Source organism: Prionailurus bengalensis, chromosome B2, assembly GCF_016509475.1.
Source record: "Prionailurus bengalensis isolate Pbe53 chromosome B2, Fcat_Pben_1.1_paternal_pri, whole genome shotgun sequence".
Lineage (NCBI taxonomy): Eukaryota > Metazoa > Chordata > Mammalia > Carnivora > Felidae > Prionailurus > Prionailurus bengalensis.
Window position 1 is genome coordinate 62,911,750 of NC_057349.1, and position 16,504 is coordinate 62,928,253.

The following is a 16,504-nucleotide window of genomic DNA, read 5'->3' on the forward strand; positions in this document are numbered from 1 at the left end:
CTACTGTGAAAAACTTAGATAACTTAATCTAAGAACAGCCCTAGACTTTAAAATATGTGTGTCTGTATATAGTGGTGCAACTCTGTTATAAATGACTAAACCTTTCCAAAATATATTAATTAATGAAATAATAATTTTCTCTTTAGATTTAGAATATATTATTGCTATTTTAAAGTTTGAAGATGTGATTTTTTCTTTTATGTCATTTTAAGAAATGATATCTAACTTCATTGTAGGTAATGCTGAAAAATTGTTGTCTTATAAATTACTTATAAATGTTTTCTAGAAATAAAGTAGATCAATGGAATTTTTAAATTATTTTGAGCTGCCTCAACCTGCAAACTCAGGAGTCAAGTCAGTTCCTATAAGCAGAAAAATTCCTAAGCCCCCATTGAGAATGTGTACATCCTCCCAGGAATATCTCATTCTAGCTGGTGTGCTGTTTACAAACCACGCTTGTCAAAGAAATGACCCATGAATTCCAGTAATGGAAACTGATAAGCATCTGCTGAGAACCTTTTTACCCAAGAAAGGAACCAGATGAATGTAAAGAACTAAAAATTCTTATAAGCAATTTTTCAAGTAAAATGGGATTGGGTTTGTCTTCAAAATTGATTTAAAGGCAATCAATGGATATGAGTTTTATATATATAAGTATACACAGACATACACGTGTTTACATACATATCTGTATGTCTATTGCTATAATAGATGTGATACATATCTATAACAGATGTATAGATTTATTCAGTTTTTATATGAGATCATTTACAAGCCAGAATTAAATCTTTTCCATGAGACAGTGTAGGGATGTGGCTATGTGCACAGAGCTGAAGTGTATGTGTTCAAATTCCATTTCTATCTCCTATTTTGTGTAGGATGGTGTGATCATCTGTTGTAAGATGATCATAATCTATCTACCCAATAGATTTGTAGTGAGAACAGTTCCTGGCCCATAGAAATCCTATTCCAGGCTTTAATATTATGTCCAGAGGTTTGAAAAGAGAACATGAAATAAGGGGTACTAAATAGCTGTGGAGTTAGAGAGACCTCATTGAAATCTCAGGTAGTGCCACAAGTTGGGTGACCCTGAGCATGACTCAGAGACTCTGTTTTCTTTATTTTCTTTTTTTAGGTTTATGTATTTATTTTTAAAGAGAGAGAGGCAGAGAGAGAGGCAGAGACAGAGGGAATCCCAAGCAGGCTCCATGCTTGCAGCACAGAGCCTGATGTGGGGCTCAATTTCATGAACCATGAGGTCAAGAACTGAGCCAAAATCAAGAGTCAGACACTTGACTGAGCTCCACAAATCCCCCAAGACTGTTTTCTTATTTTGTAAAATTGAAGTACTAACTCTATAGTTGTAAGATAAGGAGAGATAGATAAAAAGCCCCTGAATGTGATAGATGTTCAGTATTAGGCTACCTTTCCCCACCAAGCTAGAACTAATTCTTAAAGACTGCAAAAATTTCTTTATTCATTTGTTTTTTGCTAATAAAATCTATTTTCTATACATCTTGTAGGGTGAAAATGGTTTGCATGGAGTTCCAGGCTTACCTGGTCAAAAGGTAAAGAGTTTTTGATGTTTTATAGAAATTAAGAATTTAACATCTTAAAAATTCAATCTGCATATAGTATAGTGAAGACTCAGAAAGTTTATTTGATGAAACTTAATTCCCTGAAAGGCTCTTAGAAAGCCACTAATCGGTCTTTCAAAGAGAACCCATGGAAGTAATCCCTTTTCAAAGGAATCACTCTGGGAGAGAGCTTTATTCAGAGAGCTTTAGCAACATGCTTCTCCAGAGAAGTCAATGATCATGCTTTCTGGGGCCAGTGGAGTGTACAGCGCTGCTCTGATTGTGTTTTCACTGTTACTAGCATCTAAAATGAAGAGCGGAATAATTTTTACCACCTTTGATTGTATTTGGTTCTTTCTTATTTATCTTCTTTTTGTATTTCCCAGGTTGGCTAAACATAATAGTTACACTGACATAAAATCTTAAATGTTACAAAGATGCTACAACTAATCTCTTCAAAAAATATCTTTCAGAATAACAAACTCATAATAAATAAAGATTTTTGCCTTGACTAGGCTGCTTGTTTCTGTGCCTACTATCTTTCTCTTTACCAAGGTGAACTTCACTTGTACCTGTCCCAGGACTCTCTCCTCCTGGAAAGGAGTGTGACCAGCATTGCTGGAAGCACACAGACTGGTCTATTCCAGTTTCCTGGAGGGATGGGGAGCCACTTCAGGTGGGGCCAGCTGTCATGATACCACTCAGATAATCCCACCACAGGGGAGAGCATTACTAATGCAATATTAGATGCCCACCCCAGCCAACCATATCATTTCTATGCTCTGAAAGTTTTACAGGTCTTAGCAGCAAGATGTCAGAAGTTATTACTGCATCTAGGTTTTTCTTGGTAGCTAAAAATTTCCATTTAAAAAAAAGATGTGCATTTATTTATAGTTACAGTGTTTGAAAAATCTTCCCTTACTTGGCTTGATAAAGATAATAAGATTGAACTGGCAGCGATAAAATGGCAAGCTTCTGAATTTCTTCACAGCAACTCTAGACAAAACCCATTGATACAGCATGTGCTGCCTCTGTGAGTTGAGCTGCAAGCCAAGGGATGTGCAGATTTATCTACTGGGAAATAGTTTTGGACTTTCCAGCAGCTGTTTGTGGTGGCTGCATCATGCTGACATTGTGACTGATGTACTGGGGGGTGTAGCAGCTTCGATGTCAGCTTGAATTAACAGATCAAGTTAAAGTCTATATTTTAGGAAAAATGGTCGAGTAAAGATAGACCATATATTCAGTGGCACATATGCCCAAATACTAACCTATTGTCCTTCCTGGTACCCTTTTAAAGGGAAAATGAAGCAGAAATAATAATTTAATCATGTATGTATGTGTGTGTATATATGTACACATATACATATATTTGATTGCAGGTATTATTTATAATATATACATAGACACTATACGTATAGTAAAAACCTGGCAGTTCGCTTCTAACATGAATTTTAATTGTGTCAAGCGTCACCTTGTTGCAGCATTATAGAAAAACTTGACATAAGAAACCCTTCATCCCTTATCTCTGTGCACTCAGGAAATATTTCATTTATTGAGTGCATCTTGTGAGTGGAGGAGTGAGGATGACCTATCTCCAGCATTCACTTGCTGGCTGTGTTGTCTGGAGTGCCTGACATGTACTTGGCATTCAATGAATATTTGTTTGAATGTATGCATCAAACATCAGTACCATGAGTATCTGTGCAGAATTAGGTGGGAAAATAAGCTTGTTGGGTCACAGAGCGTTCTGGTTGAGGAATAGGAGACTTACACCTTTTGGAATAATTATGGTGGTTGAAAGCCAGCAGCCCTACAACTGCCAATGCCCTTTCTGTGACTGAGAGGCAGGAGATCTGGGGGGTAAAGAACATGTTCGGCTCTGGTGTCAGAGCTGGAGCCAGGACTCGGGGTTCAAACCTGAACTCTCATTCATCACACAGCTCCCACTGGAATGGTATTCCATAGAAGTCAGCATGAGAAGGCTGTTTCTGCTGGATCTAGTGAAATAAATGGTAATAGTAATAATAACAATAATGGCTAACTTAGTGCCAGGCACTATGTTGATGCATTCAATTCTCAAAACACCTCTGAGAAAGGTACAGTATATAGAGAAATTCAGGTTTATGGAGATGACATTGCATGGAACGTACTATAGTGAAAGTGTGGCTTGTACTCTTTAGTATTTAGGAATATTTAAATTTTGTCTAAGTTAATATTGGTTTAAAAATTTACATATTAGAAATGGTTTTTATTAGTTATTGGAAACATTATCATTATTATTATAATAATTGTGTATATTAAAAGTAGTGTTTCCATTATTATATATACCATATTCCTCTTCTACAGGGAGAGCAAGGTTTTGAAGGCAGCAAAGGAGAAATTGGTGAAAAGGTAAATATCTCTCATTACATAAGCATCTATAAAAATAAGTTGTGTTCATGAAAATATTTTGAAGTGGAATATCTAACTTCTCTTATACTTTCTATATCCAGAATTCAGTAATTTTGTAGAAAAAACCTTAAAATATTTATTTCACTTAAGTTATACTTAATATACTGGTGATTTTCAGACATCTTTCTAAACTTTGGATGGTAGTTTTATCTAGATATTTCTCACTAAATGCATTTCATTGATATATAAATGATTAAAACACTTATTAAGCAGTATATTTGTGTGCTATCACATCACTGCTGCACTATGTGTCCAAGTCTTTAAATAAATGTTTTGTTTACATGTATACCTGGTTTATCAGTGGAATTTTTCCTGAGGAAATAAATAAGAAGAACTGTAATTGGGTCAAACAGAAAATAGATGTGAAAATAGAATAGTTTGAAAGAGTTAAAATAAAGGGATGGTTTACTTTATTTATTTTTTAAAGTTTATTTTTATTATTTATTTTGAAAGAGCACAGCGGGGGAGGGGCAGAAAGAAGGAGCTACAGAATCCCAAGCAGGCTTCACACCATCAGTGCAGAGCCCAATGTGAGGCTCACAAACTGTGTGATCATGACCTAAGCCGAGATCAGAAATCGGATGCTTAACCTGAGTCGGATGCTTAACCAACTGTGCCACCCGGGTGCCCTGGAAGGGATGGCTTAAAAGGGACGGTTTAAAAGAAAAAACACAGAGATTGTGTAATATCCCAGATTGGGTTATAGTAAACTCCTTAAACTCTACAAGTTTATCAGACTCAGAAGCAAAGAAAACTATGGATAGAACTCTAGATTGGTGCTGAGAGAAGTGGTTAACCCAATATTCAAGCAATCTTTGTTTTACAAATTTACAGCCTTCTACTGAAAGTACAGAGAATAGAAGTGCCTTAGTCATCCAAAATTTCCCTTCAGACAATCATTTGAGTCCTTCTGCTTTTAATAAGTCCAGTTTGATTTTTAAATAGAACAAAACAGTACCATTCCTTTGTTTCATAAAATGTCATGTAATTGGACAGCCAGAATAAGGGAAGGGGGAGAGATAATCTCAAATTAGACAGTGTTGCCTGTATTTAGTTTTCTGGGCCGTGATCAGTTGTTTGCTTCTTCCATAAGTATTTTAAACAGAATGAGCATCTATAATAATTGTAAGACAAATTATGCATGATGTAAGCTACTTGCTAATTACTTTTCCTCATAGAACTGTAAGAGAAAAGGACAGCCATATAATAATCATATAATTGAGGAGAATTCCATTAAATTATGACTATTTTTTAAAAAGTGGATCTCTCCTCTTAGGAATCTTTTGAATATTTTTGTTTTAGTAGAATGACAGTCATTGCCTTTAAATAAATGCTTTATTTACACATGTTCCTGTTTTATTAATGGGACTTTACCTGTAGGAATAAGTGAGAATAAGCAAGGAAAGAAAAATGCTCTGTCATTTAAAGTCACCATCTCACTAAAATCTTAGTGGTTATTTTTATATTTTATATACATGGTTGGTATTACTCAGTAATAGATTCTCACAGGCTATGAAGTATAGAAAACTGTTCAATATATTTGGCTTTGAAGATTTCCCTTCTAATTCCTCATACCTATTAACAATTGCCTTCAAATAGTTTCACCAAGAGGTAAAAATATTTATGGAGAATGATGGAGATAACAGGAAGATATAAAGCATCAAATAGAAAAGACTGTACCTTGAATGAGAATTATAATTCAAATGGCTTATAGCCACATATAAAATTCACATAATAACCCATATAATAAAAATATATTCTGCTTTATTATTTACCAAATAGCAAATGTTTGAGTTTTTCAGTGTTGCATGTTACATATTCTGATCTATGACCACATGTATTTTTCCATGAGATAAATAATTAATGTCAACTTTTTGTTCCTAGATTAGAAACTGTGTTTCTAGATTAATTAAATAAGTATGTGAAGCACTCATTTTCATGTGATACAAGCATGAAATCCTTTCACTGCTTACAACATAATTTGTTTTCTGAACAAAGACTACTTTATGTATTTATTTTTAATTTTTTTTTCTTTGAAGTGTATGTGGGCATCCCGATTGGGTGGGGGCAGGTTGCAGGGGTGGTGAAAGAACTCACCCAAGACATAACAAAAGGGATAAAAGTTTATTGAATACACTGCAAAGGAGCAGCATATAGAACAGCGAAGGACAAACTGTTTGCCATGAGGAGGTGGTGAGAAGCTATAGTTATAGAGGGGGGTAAGGGAATACGGAGACATATGGAATTTTACCTTTTTTGGTAATCTTAGGAACTGTGTCTGGTTGTAAATAGCCCATTGGTTGGTCAGGACCTATGGCTTAATGAGCCTGTGCATTCAGCTCGGTAGTCACTGTGGACCCTTTTGACTTGCTCAAGTTTCCATTACTCAAGCCTGTGACCTAAAAGCGGTCTCTACAGTATAGTTGACATGAAATGTTATATTAGTTTCAGGTGTACAACATAGTGATTCAACAAGTCTATACCTGATGATATGTTCGCCTCAAGTGTAGCTACCATCTGTCACCATACAACACTATTACAATACTTTTGACTTTATTCTCCATGCTGTACCTTTCATCCTGTGACTTATTTGTTCCATGCAAGTATCCCACTCCCCTATACCCATTTTGCCCATTCCCCTACCCCCTAAAAGATAATTTAAATTGAATTTAATTCTTTGCATAAGACTATATAATTACAATAAGACTTACCTTTCCTCTTTGTCTCATTGTGGCCTTTACTGTGTTTACAATTTGACTGTTTTGAATGATACAATTCACTAGTTGTAAAACAAAAGAATTCAGGGAGTTGTTATTGCTCAAAGATGTCCTATCTACCAAAGGCACATGGCTACCAGTTGAACAGGAAAACACATATCAACTGTCAAAGACAAAACGCTATGTGATGATCTTAAAGTATCTTCATAGTGATGATACCACTATATGTTATTTTTTTTTAATGTTTATTTATTTTTTGAAAGAGAGAGACACACACAGAGCATGAGTGGGGGAGCGGCTGAAAGAGAGGGTGGCTCAGAATCTGAAGCAGGCTCCAGGCTCTGAGCTGGCAGCACAGAGCCCAATGCAGGGCTTGAATTTACAGACAGCGAGGACCTTCGACTTAGCCGAAATCGGATGCTTAACTGACTAAGCCACCCAGGCTTATGTGGTATTTCTATAATCCAGTATAAACCAAGTAGAGAAATCTGCTGTTTTCCTTTATGACTACAAAACTAGCCTCTAGGCCAGTTTAATTCATGAGCCAGACTGACCAGGTGGTTCCTCAGCATGTCTAACGTGGTATCCTTAGTCCAGAGAAGAATTTATGAAATGTGAACAAGTAGAGAGGACCTGATTTGAGAGTATATTCCTGAGTCTGTAGCAACTTATGATAGGGAAGAAATTTGTGTATTAACTGAGCAAGCACAATTCAGCCAAATCAGTCCTGAAGTGAAAATCATTTGAAGAACTAGTTCTTCCTCAAATTACTTATGCTGGCAGGACTCTCCCTGAAGACAGCTATTTTCAGGTTCACTATTCTTTGGTTTCACATGTAGATGTATATGAATGAACCCATCCCACTGCCCCATTGCCTGTTGCCAAAGGCAGGTGAGCATCACTCAAGGATCCTTTGACTCTAACAGCATGCCTCATGAGGCAGGAGGGAGGAAGTCTGTATTCTGACTGGGGAATAGACTCACAGCAGGGGGTCTGTGTTCTGGTTTCTCTGTGTCTTTAGGAGTGCTCCTAGGCATCCATTCTTTGGAGGATTTTCCTTAGGTTTCTTCAGAATTCTTGCAGGTTTTGTATGGGCTACTACTAGTGAACAAATGGAGAGTGCACCCTTGAGGTGGCAGTTACCCCTGTACTGTGTCAACCTTCCTTGCAGTGATACAGCCATTAACCATTCTTTTATGTTGCCATTCAAACTCCAACACAGTTTTTTGTTTTGTTTTGTTTTGTTTTTGAGAGAGAGCACAAGTAGGGGAGGAGGGGCAGAGGAAGAGGGAGAGAGAGAGAGAATCTTAAGCAGGCTTTATGCCCAGCATGCAGCCTCAATCTCACAGCCATGATCATGACCTGAACTGAAATCAAGAGTCAGATGCATGGGGTGCCTGGGTGGCCCAGTTGGTTAAGCGTCCGACTTCAGCTCAGGTCATGATCTCATGATTTGTGAGTTTGAGCCCCATGTTTGGCTCTGTGCTGACAGCTCAGAGCCTGGAAACTGCTTCAGATTCTGTGTCTCCCTCTCTGCCCATCCCCTTCTCACACACACACACAATCTCTCTCTCTCTCTCTCTCTCTCTCTCTCTCTCTCCCTCTCCCTCTCCCTCTCCCTCTCAAAAATAAATAAACATTAAAAAGAATTTTAAAAAAAGAGTCAAATGCTTAACTGACCGAGCTAGCCAGGCACCGCAGACTTAGTTTAAAAATTGATTTTTTCAGTGTTAAACTAAATTCTGCCAATCTTTATTGTTAAATATCATTTGAGAGGTTCGGCAAGAAGATGGCGGCATGGGAGCACGCTCGGTTCACTGTGTCCTGCTGATCACTTAGGTTCCACCCATATCTGCCTAAATAACCCAGGAAACCGCCAGAAGACTGGCAGAACGGACTCTCTGGAGCCAAGAGTAGAGGAGAGGCCCACAGAAGAGGGTAGGAAGGGTGGAGAGGCGGTGCACACTACACGGACTGGTGGGAGGGAGCTGGGGCAGTGGAGGGGCAGCCTGCCTGGCAAGGCAGAGCCCCTGAGTCTGACTTGCAAAAGCAGAGGGGCTGGACTCCATGAGTTCTGACAGCCAGCGGGACTTAACATCTGGAATGTTAAAAGTCAACAGCTCTGCTCTCAGAGAGCAGGGAGGGCGAGAAGACACCAAGAGGGAGAGTTGTTGAGCCCGGGAAGACAGAGCTCAGCTTGGTGGGAAAAAAAGGCACTGGCCAGCGCCATCTCCCTCTCTAATCCCCCAGCTGAAATCCCAAAGGGAACTAGTTCCCCAAACTTGTTTGCACCATGCAAACACCCAATGCTGTGCTTCTGTGGATCCATCCCTCCAACAGGTCTGCATGCCTCCCTCCCTGTGCTGCAAGGCCCCTCCCACAGGGGACCACTGATGGCAAAGCATGCTAAGCCTGCCCCTCCCGCCCCTGTGCACCTTGCGGACCCACCCTGGCTAATATGCCAGATCCCAAAAAGCAGCACCTCAATCCTGGCAGCATGCAAGTAGCCCAGACAGGGGCCACACTACTCCACAGTGAGTACTGCCCCTGGGAGAGGGGAAGATAAGGTACACCAGTCTGACTGTGGCCCCAGAGGTGGGCTGGGAACAGACATCAGGTCTGACTGCGGACCCGCCCACCAACACAAGTTACTCCAGACAGCACAGGGGAAGTACCCTGCAGTTCTGCACCACTCCAGGGACTATCCAAATGATGAAACAGAAGAATTCTCTTCAAAAGAAACTATAGGAAGTAGCGACCACTAACAAATTGATCAAAAACGATTTAAGCAATATGACAGAACAAGAATTTAGAATAATAGTCATAAAATTAATCGCTGGTCTTGAAAAAAGTATAAAGGACAGCAAGGATCTATTGCTATAGAGATCAGGGGACTAAGAAGCCATCATTAGGAGCTAAAAAAATGCTATAAATGAGGTGCAAAATAAACTGGAGGCAACCATTGAAGCTCAGATTGAAGAGGCAGAGGAGAGAATAGGTGAATTAGAAAATAAAATTATGGAAAAAGAGGAAGCTGAGAAAAAGAGAGATAAAAATTCCAGGAGTATGAGGGGAGAATTAGAGAACTAAGTGAAACATTGAAATGGAACAATATCTGTAATAGGAATTCCAGAAGAGGAAGAGGCTGAGAAAGGGGCTGAAGGTGTACTTGAACAAATCATAACTGAGAACTTCCCTGATCTGGGGAAGAAAAAGGCATTAAAATCCACGAGGCACAGAGAACTCCCTTCAGATGTAATGTGAATCTATATTCTGCACGACATATCATAGTGCAACTGGCAAAATACAGGGATAAAGAGAGAATTCTGAAAGCAGCTAGGGATAAACAGGCTCTAACATATAAAGGGAGACCAATAAGACTAGTGGCAGATCTATCTACTGAAACTTGGCAGGCCACAAAGGAATGGCAGGAAATCTTCAATGTGATCAACAGAAAAAATATGCAGCCGAGAATCCTTCATCCAACAAGTCTGTCATTCAGAATAGAAGGAAAGATAAAGGTTTCCCCAAACAAACCAAAACTGAAGGAATTCATCACCACTAAACCAGCGCTACAAGAGATCCTAAGGGGGATTCTGTGAGTGAAATGTTGCAAGGACCACAAAGTACCAGAGACATCACTACAAGCATGAAACCTACAGACATCACATGGCTCTAAACCCATATATTTCTATAATAACACTGAATGTAAATGGACTAAGTGCTCCAACCAAAAGACATAGAGTACCAAAATGGATTAAAAACAACAAGACCCATCTCTTTGCTGTCTACAAGAGACTCACTTTAGGCCTGAGGACACCTTCAGATTGAAAGTGAGGGAATGGAGAACTATCCATCATGCTACTGGAAGTCAAAAGAAAGCCGGAATAGCCATACTTATATCAGACAAAGTAGACTTTAAATTAAAGGCTGTAACAAGAGATGAAGAAGGGCATTATATCATAATTACAGGATCTATCCATCAGGAAGAGCTAACAATTATAAATGTCTAAGTGCCGAATACCGGAGCCCCCAAATATATAAAACAATAAATCACAAATATAAGCAACCTTATTGATAAGAATGTGGTAATTGCAGGGGACTTTAATACCCCACTTACAACAATGGATAGATCATCTAGACACAGGATCAATAAAGAAACAAGGGCCCTGAATGATACATTAGATCAGATGGACTTGACAGATATTTAGAACTCTGCATCCCAAAGCAACAGAATATACTTTCAACTCAAGTGCACATGGAACATTCTCTAAGATAGATCACATACTGGGTCACAAAACAGCCCTTCCTAAGTATACAAGAATTGAGATCATACCATGCATACTTTCAGACCACAATGCTATGAAGCTTGAAATCAACCACAGGAAAAAGTCTGAAAAACCTCCAACAGCATGGAAGTTAAAGAACATCCTACTTAAGAATGAATGGGTCAACCAGGCAATTAGAGAAGAAATTAAAAAATGTATGGAAACAAATGAAAATGAAAATACAACAATCCAAATGCTTTGGGATGCAGCGAAGGCAGTCCTGAGAGGAAAATACATTGCCATCCAGGCCTATCTCAAGAAACAAGAAAAATCCCAAATACAAAATCTAACAGCACACCTAACGGAAATAGAAGAAGAACAGTAAAGACACCACAAACCCAGCAGAAGAAGAGAAATAATAAAGATCAGAGCAGAAATAAACAATACAGAATCTAAAAAAAACTGTAGAGCAGATCAATGAAACCAAGAGTTGGTTTTTTGAAAAAATAAACAAAATTGATAAACCTCTAGCAGGCTTCTCAAAAAGAAAAGGGAGATGACCCAAATAGATAAAATCATGAATGAAAATGGAATTATTACAACCAATCCCTCAGAGATACAAGCAATTATCAGGGAATACTATGAAAAATTATATGCCAACAAACTGGACAACCTGGAAGAAATGGACAAATTCCTAAGCACCCACACACTTCCAAAACTCAATCAGGAGGAAACAGAAAGCTTGAACAGACCCATAACCAGTGAAGAAATTGAATTGGTTATCAAAAATCTCCCAACAAATGAGAGTCCAGGACCAGATGGCTTTCCTGGGGAATTCTACCAGACATTTAAAGCAGAGATCATACCTATCCTTCTCAAGTTGTTCCAAAACATAGAAAGGGAAGGAAAATTTCCAGACTCATTCGATGAAGCCAGCATTACTTTGATTCCTAAACCAGACAGAGACCCAGCACCAAAAGAGAACTACAGGCCAATATCCCTGATGAATATGGATGCAAAAATTCTCAACAAGATACTAGCAAATCGAATTCAATAGCATATAAAAAGAATTACTCACCATGATCAAGTGGGATTCATTCCTGGGCTGCAGGGCTGGTTCAACATTTGCAAATCAACAATGTGATACATCACATTAATAAAAGATAAGAACCATACGATCCTGTCAATCGATGCAGAAAAGCATGTGACAAAATTCAGCATTGTTTCTTAATAAAAACCATCAAGAAAGTCGGGATACAAGGAACATACTTAAATGTCATAAAAGCCATTTATGAAAATCCCACAGCTAACATCATCCTCAATGGGGAAAAACTGAGAGCTTTCTCCCTGAGATCAGGAACACGACAGGGATGTGCACTCTTACCGCTGTTGTTTAACATAGTGTTGAAAGTTCTAGCATCAGCAATCAGGCAACAAAAGGAAATTAAAGGCATCAAAATTGGCAAAGATGAAGTTAAGCTTTCACTTTTTGCAGATGACATGATATTATACATAGAAAATCTGATAGACTACACCAAAAGCCTGCTAGAACTGATACAGGAATTCAGCAAAGTTGCAGGATACAAAATCAATGTACAGAAATCAGTTGCATTCTTATACACTAACAATGAAGCAACAGAAAGACAAATAAAGAAACTGATCCCATTCACAATTGCACCAAGAAGCATAAAATACCTAGGGATAAATCTAACCAAAGATGTAGAAGATCTGTGTGCTGAAAACTATAGAAAGCTTATGAAGGAAATTGAAGACATAAAGAAATGGAAAAACATTCCGTGCTTATGGATTGGAAGAATAAATAATTGTTAAAATGTCAATGCTACTCAAAGCTATCTACACATTCAATGCAATCCCAATCAAAATTGCACCAACATTCTTCTCAAAGCTAGAACAAGCAATCCTAAAATTTGTATGGAAGCACAAAAGGCCCCAAATAGCCAAAGGAATTTTGAAGAAGAAGACCAAAGCAGGAGGCATCACAATCCCAGACTTTAGCCTCTACTACAAAGCTGTCATCATCAAGACAGCATGGTATTGGCACCAAAACAGACACATAGACCAATGGAATAGAATAGAAACCCCAGAAATAGACCCACAAAAGTATGGCCAACTAATCTTTGACAAAGCAGGAAAGAACATCCAATGGAAAAAAGACAGTCTCTTTAACAAATGGTGCTGGGAGAACTGGACAGCAACATGCACAAGATTGAAACTAGACCACTTTCTTACACCATTCACAAAAATAAACTCAAAATGGATAAAGGACCTGAATGTGAGACAGAAAACCATCAAAACCCTAGAGGAGAAAGCAGGAAAAAACTTCTCTGACCTCAGCCATAGCAATTTCTTACTTGACACATACCCAAAGGCAAGGGAATTAAAAGCAAAAATGAACTATTGGGACCTCATGAAGATAAAAAGCTCTGCACTGGAGAGGAAACAATCAACAAAACTAAAAGGCAACCAACAGAATTGGAAAAGATATTTGCAAATGACATATTGGACAAAGGGCTAGTAACCAAAATCTATAAAGAGCTCACCAAACTCCACACCTGAAAAACAAATAATCCAGTGAAGAAATGGGCAGAAAACATGAATAGACACTTCTCTAAAGACATCCAGATGGCCAACAGGCACATGAGAAGATGCTCAATGTTGCTCCTCATCAGGGAAATACAAATCAAAACCACACTCAGATACCACCTCACACCAGTCAGAGTGAGCAAAATGAACAAATCAGGAGACTATAGATGCTGGTGAGGATGTGGAGAAACGGGAAACCCTCTTGCACTGTTGGTGGGAATGCAAATGGGTGCAGCCGCTCTGGAAAACAGTGTGGAGGTTCCTCAAAAAATTAAAAATACATCTACCCTATGAGCCAGCAATAGCACTGGTAGGAATTTACCCAAGGGATACAGGAGTGCTGATGCATAGGGGCACTTGTTTCCCAATGTTTATAGCAGCACTTTCAACAATAGCCAAATTATGGAAAGAGCCTAAATGTCCACCAACTGATGAATGGATAAAGAAGATATGGTTTATATATATAGTGGAATCTACTTGGCAATGAGAAAGAATGAAATATGGCCATTTGTAGCAACATGGATGGAACTGGAGAGTGTGATGCTAAGTGAAATAAGTCATACAGAGAAAGACTGACACTGTATGTTTTCACTCTTACGTAGATCCTGAAGAACTTAACAGAAGACCATGGGGGAGGGGAAGGAAAAAAAAAGAGGTTAGAGAGGGAGCGAGCCAAAGCATAAGACTCTTAAAAACTGAGAACAAACTGAGGGTTGATGGGGGGTGGGAGGGAGTGGAGGGTGGGTGATGGGCATTGAGGAGGGTACCTGTTGGGATGAGCACTGGGTGTTGTATGGAAACCAATTTGACAATAAATTTCATATTTTTTTAAAAATTTTTTTTCAATGTTTATTTATTTTGGGGACAGAGAGAGACAGAGCATGAACGGGGGAGGGTCAGAGAGAGAGGGAGACACAGAATCGGAAACACGCTCCAGGCTCTGAGCCATCAGCCCAGAGCCTGACGCGGGGCTCGAACTCACGGACCGCAAAATCGTGACCTGGCTGAAGTCAGACGCCCAACCGACTGCACCACCCAGGCGCCCCTAAGTTTCATATTTAAAAAAAATATCATTTGATTATGAGAGAGAAACATCCATGACTGCTACCTGTCACACAATTTTCCTGACATATTCTTTACATTTTACAGCTAAAATGTAGTCAATTTTGTTGATTCAGAATGACATTTATGTTAATGTGGGTACATATGTAGCAAGTCTTTACAATGACTAATATGTTTCAGCTAGTGTGGAATTTTTCCATTTGATGAATTAAAATGATCTTATACTTGAAGATTTTAAGTTTAGTGAAAAGAAAAATGACAGTCAAATGCTCTTTTCTTCATGAACCATCTGGCTCAGGGAAAGGTGGACAGTATCCAACATTTGACATTCTGTAGCCAAGAGTGCTCATGGGTAAGCAGGTTCTGACTTACTGTTACTTAAACACATGGCTATTACCTACTTTGATCATCTTGATTACTGAGCTTTTCTTCCACTCTAATAATAATAAACGCAACCACAAAATTAACAAATGCATATGGTTCCTGCTTTAATTCATCTCTTAAAACTTTAGGAAACTGGTTGCTGTAAATTTTCAGTGGCTTGTGATTTTTATTGTCTTGTCGTTACCAGAATGTTATCAGAGTCCTGAAATGCCATATGACATAAAATAGTTGTTTAAATTGGAAATTTATGTTTAAATATTTATTTTTTGGTTTTATAGCTGTTGCAAATATTTTCTGACAGAATCCACTGGAAAAACATCCAACTGATACCTATTCTTAGTTGGTTTATTTAACAACATATTGTTGTAGAATTCTGTATAAAATGTGATATTCAAATGAATAAAGCTATTAAAATGTCTATTATAATGTAAGGTAGAGTAAAAGCATACTTTACTACTCCCAAACTGCCTGGAGTTATTTATAATTAAACTATGAATCCAGGCATTTATATTTCTTCTATCAGCAATTAACATCAGGCAATTTTCAGATAACATAACTCAAATTTTTATAGGCCAGCCTAAAATAAAATATATATTTAGACTTAGTGTTGATTTTATGTATGACATAAAGTCTTTTGCCTTTGGTGGATGCTTTTGAAGATGTGATAGGAGACATGCAAAATGTTTACTAGAAAATGTCCTTACTTATTTCATAGTTTAATCTGCTTTTTTGGTTTCTAGTCAAGTAAATGTTAAAGAGCAGAGGCACTGAATTCATTTCCTGTTATTCTGTTGCTTTTTGTTTTCAGTATTAAAAATGTATTAGCACCTGTAACATATTTAGGCCAGATACATAAATGCTAGGCTAATGAGAATGATGGACATTGTATTCAGTAGCATTTTATTGATTTATTTCTCACAGATTGATTTAAATTTCACACTCAATTCATAAAAACCAAGGTTAGAAGTTGACTATTTTTATACTAGTGCCACAAAAAATATTTTTCCTGCCAATAAAAAACTAAAATATTGACTTCTAGCATTAAATATCATGAAACTATGGTCAATCGGGAATCAGTAGTAATCATTTGCTACTAAAAACAACAATTATGGCTTCAATAAGTCAAGACATTTTATACTATATTTTCTCTTTACATTGGTTAATTTTTCATTCAATTGTTGTCATGGCAATTGCACATTGAACTTGAGTTGAGAAGTCAAAAAGGTGGCTGTGATATTTTAACCATTTAAAACTTGTTAGAGAATGAGAAAAAGTCCAAGTAAGTAAGTCTGTGTAATATACATAAACTGTTTTTTCAGAACATTCTGGGGACACCATGTAGGTCATTCAGCAGAAAACACATATTCCTAGTTTTGGGAGTACCACTCCAAAGAGAGGTTAGATTCAACACTTCATTATGGAACTGATTGTGACCCAT

At 37.9% G+C, this 16,504-nt stretch overlaps 1 protein-coding gene across 1 annotated transcript in view; it reads left to right on the top strand.

The window, feature by feature from the left end:
• Positions 1-16,504, top strand: part of COL19A1 (collagen type XIX alpha 1 chain) — a 346,821-nt gene that overhangs the window by 96,207 nt on the left and 234,110 nt on the right. Inside the window, exons 11-12 of the mRNA XM_043591732.1 lie at positions 1,524-1,568; positions 3,927-3,971. Coding sequence (XP_043447667.1) covers positions 1,524-1,568; positions 3,927-3,971 — 90 coding nt within the window. The remainder of the gene's footprint in view (positions 1-1,523; positions 1,569-3,926; positions 3,972-16,504) is intronic.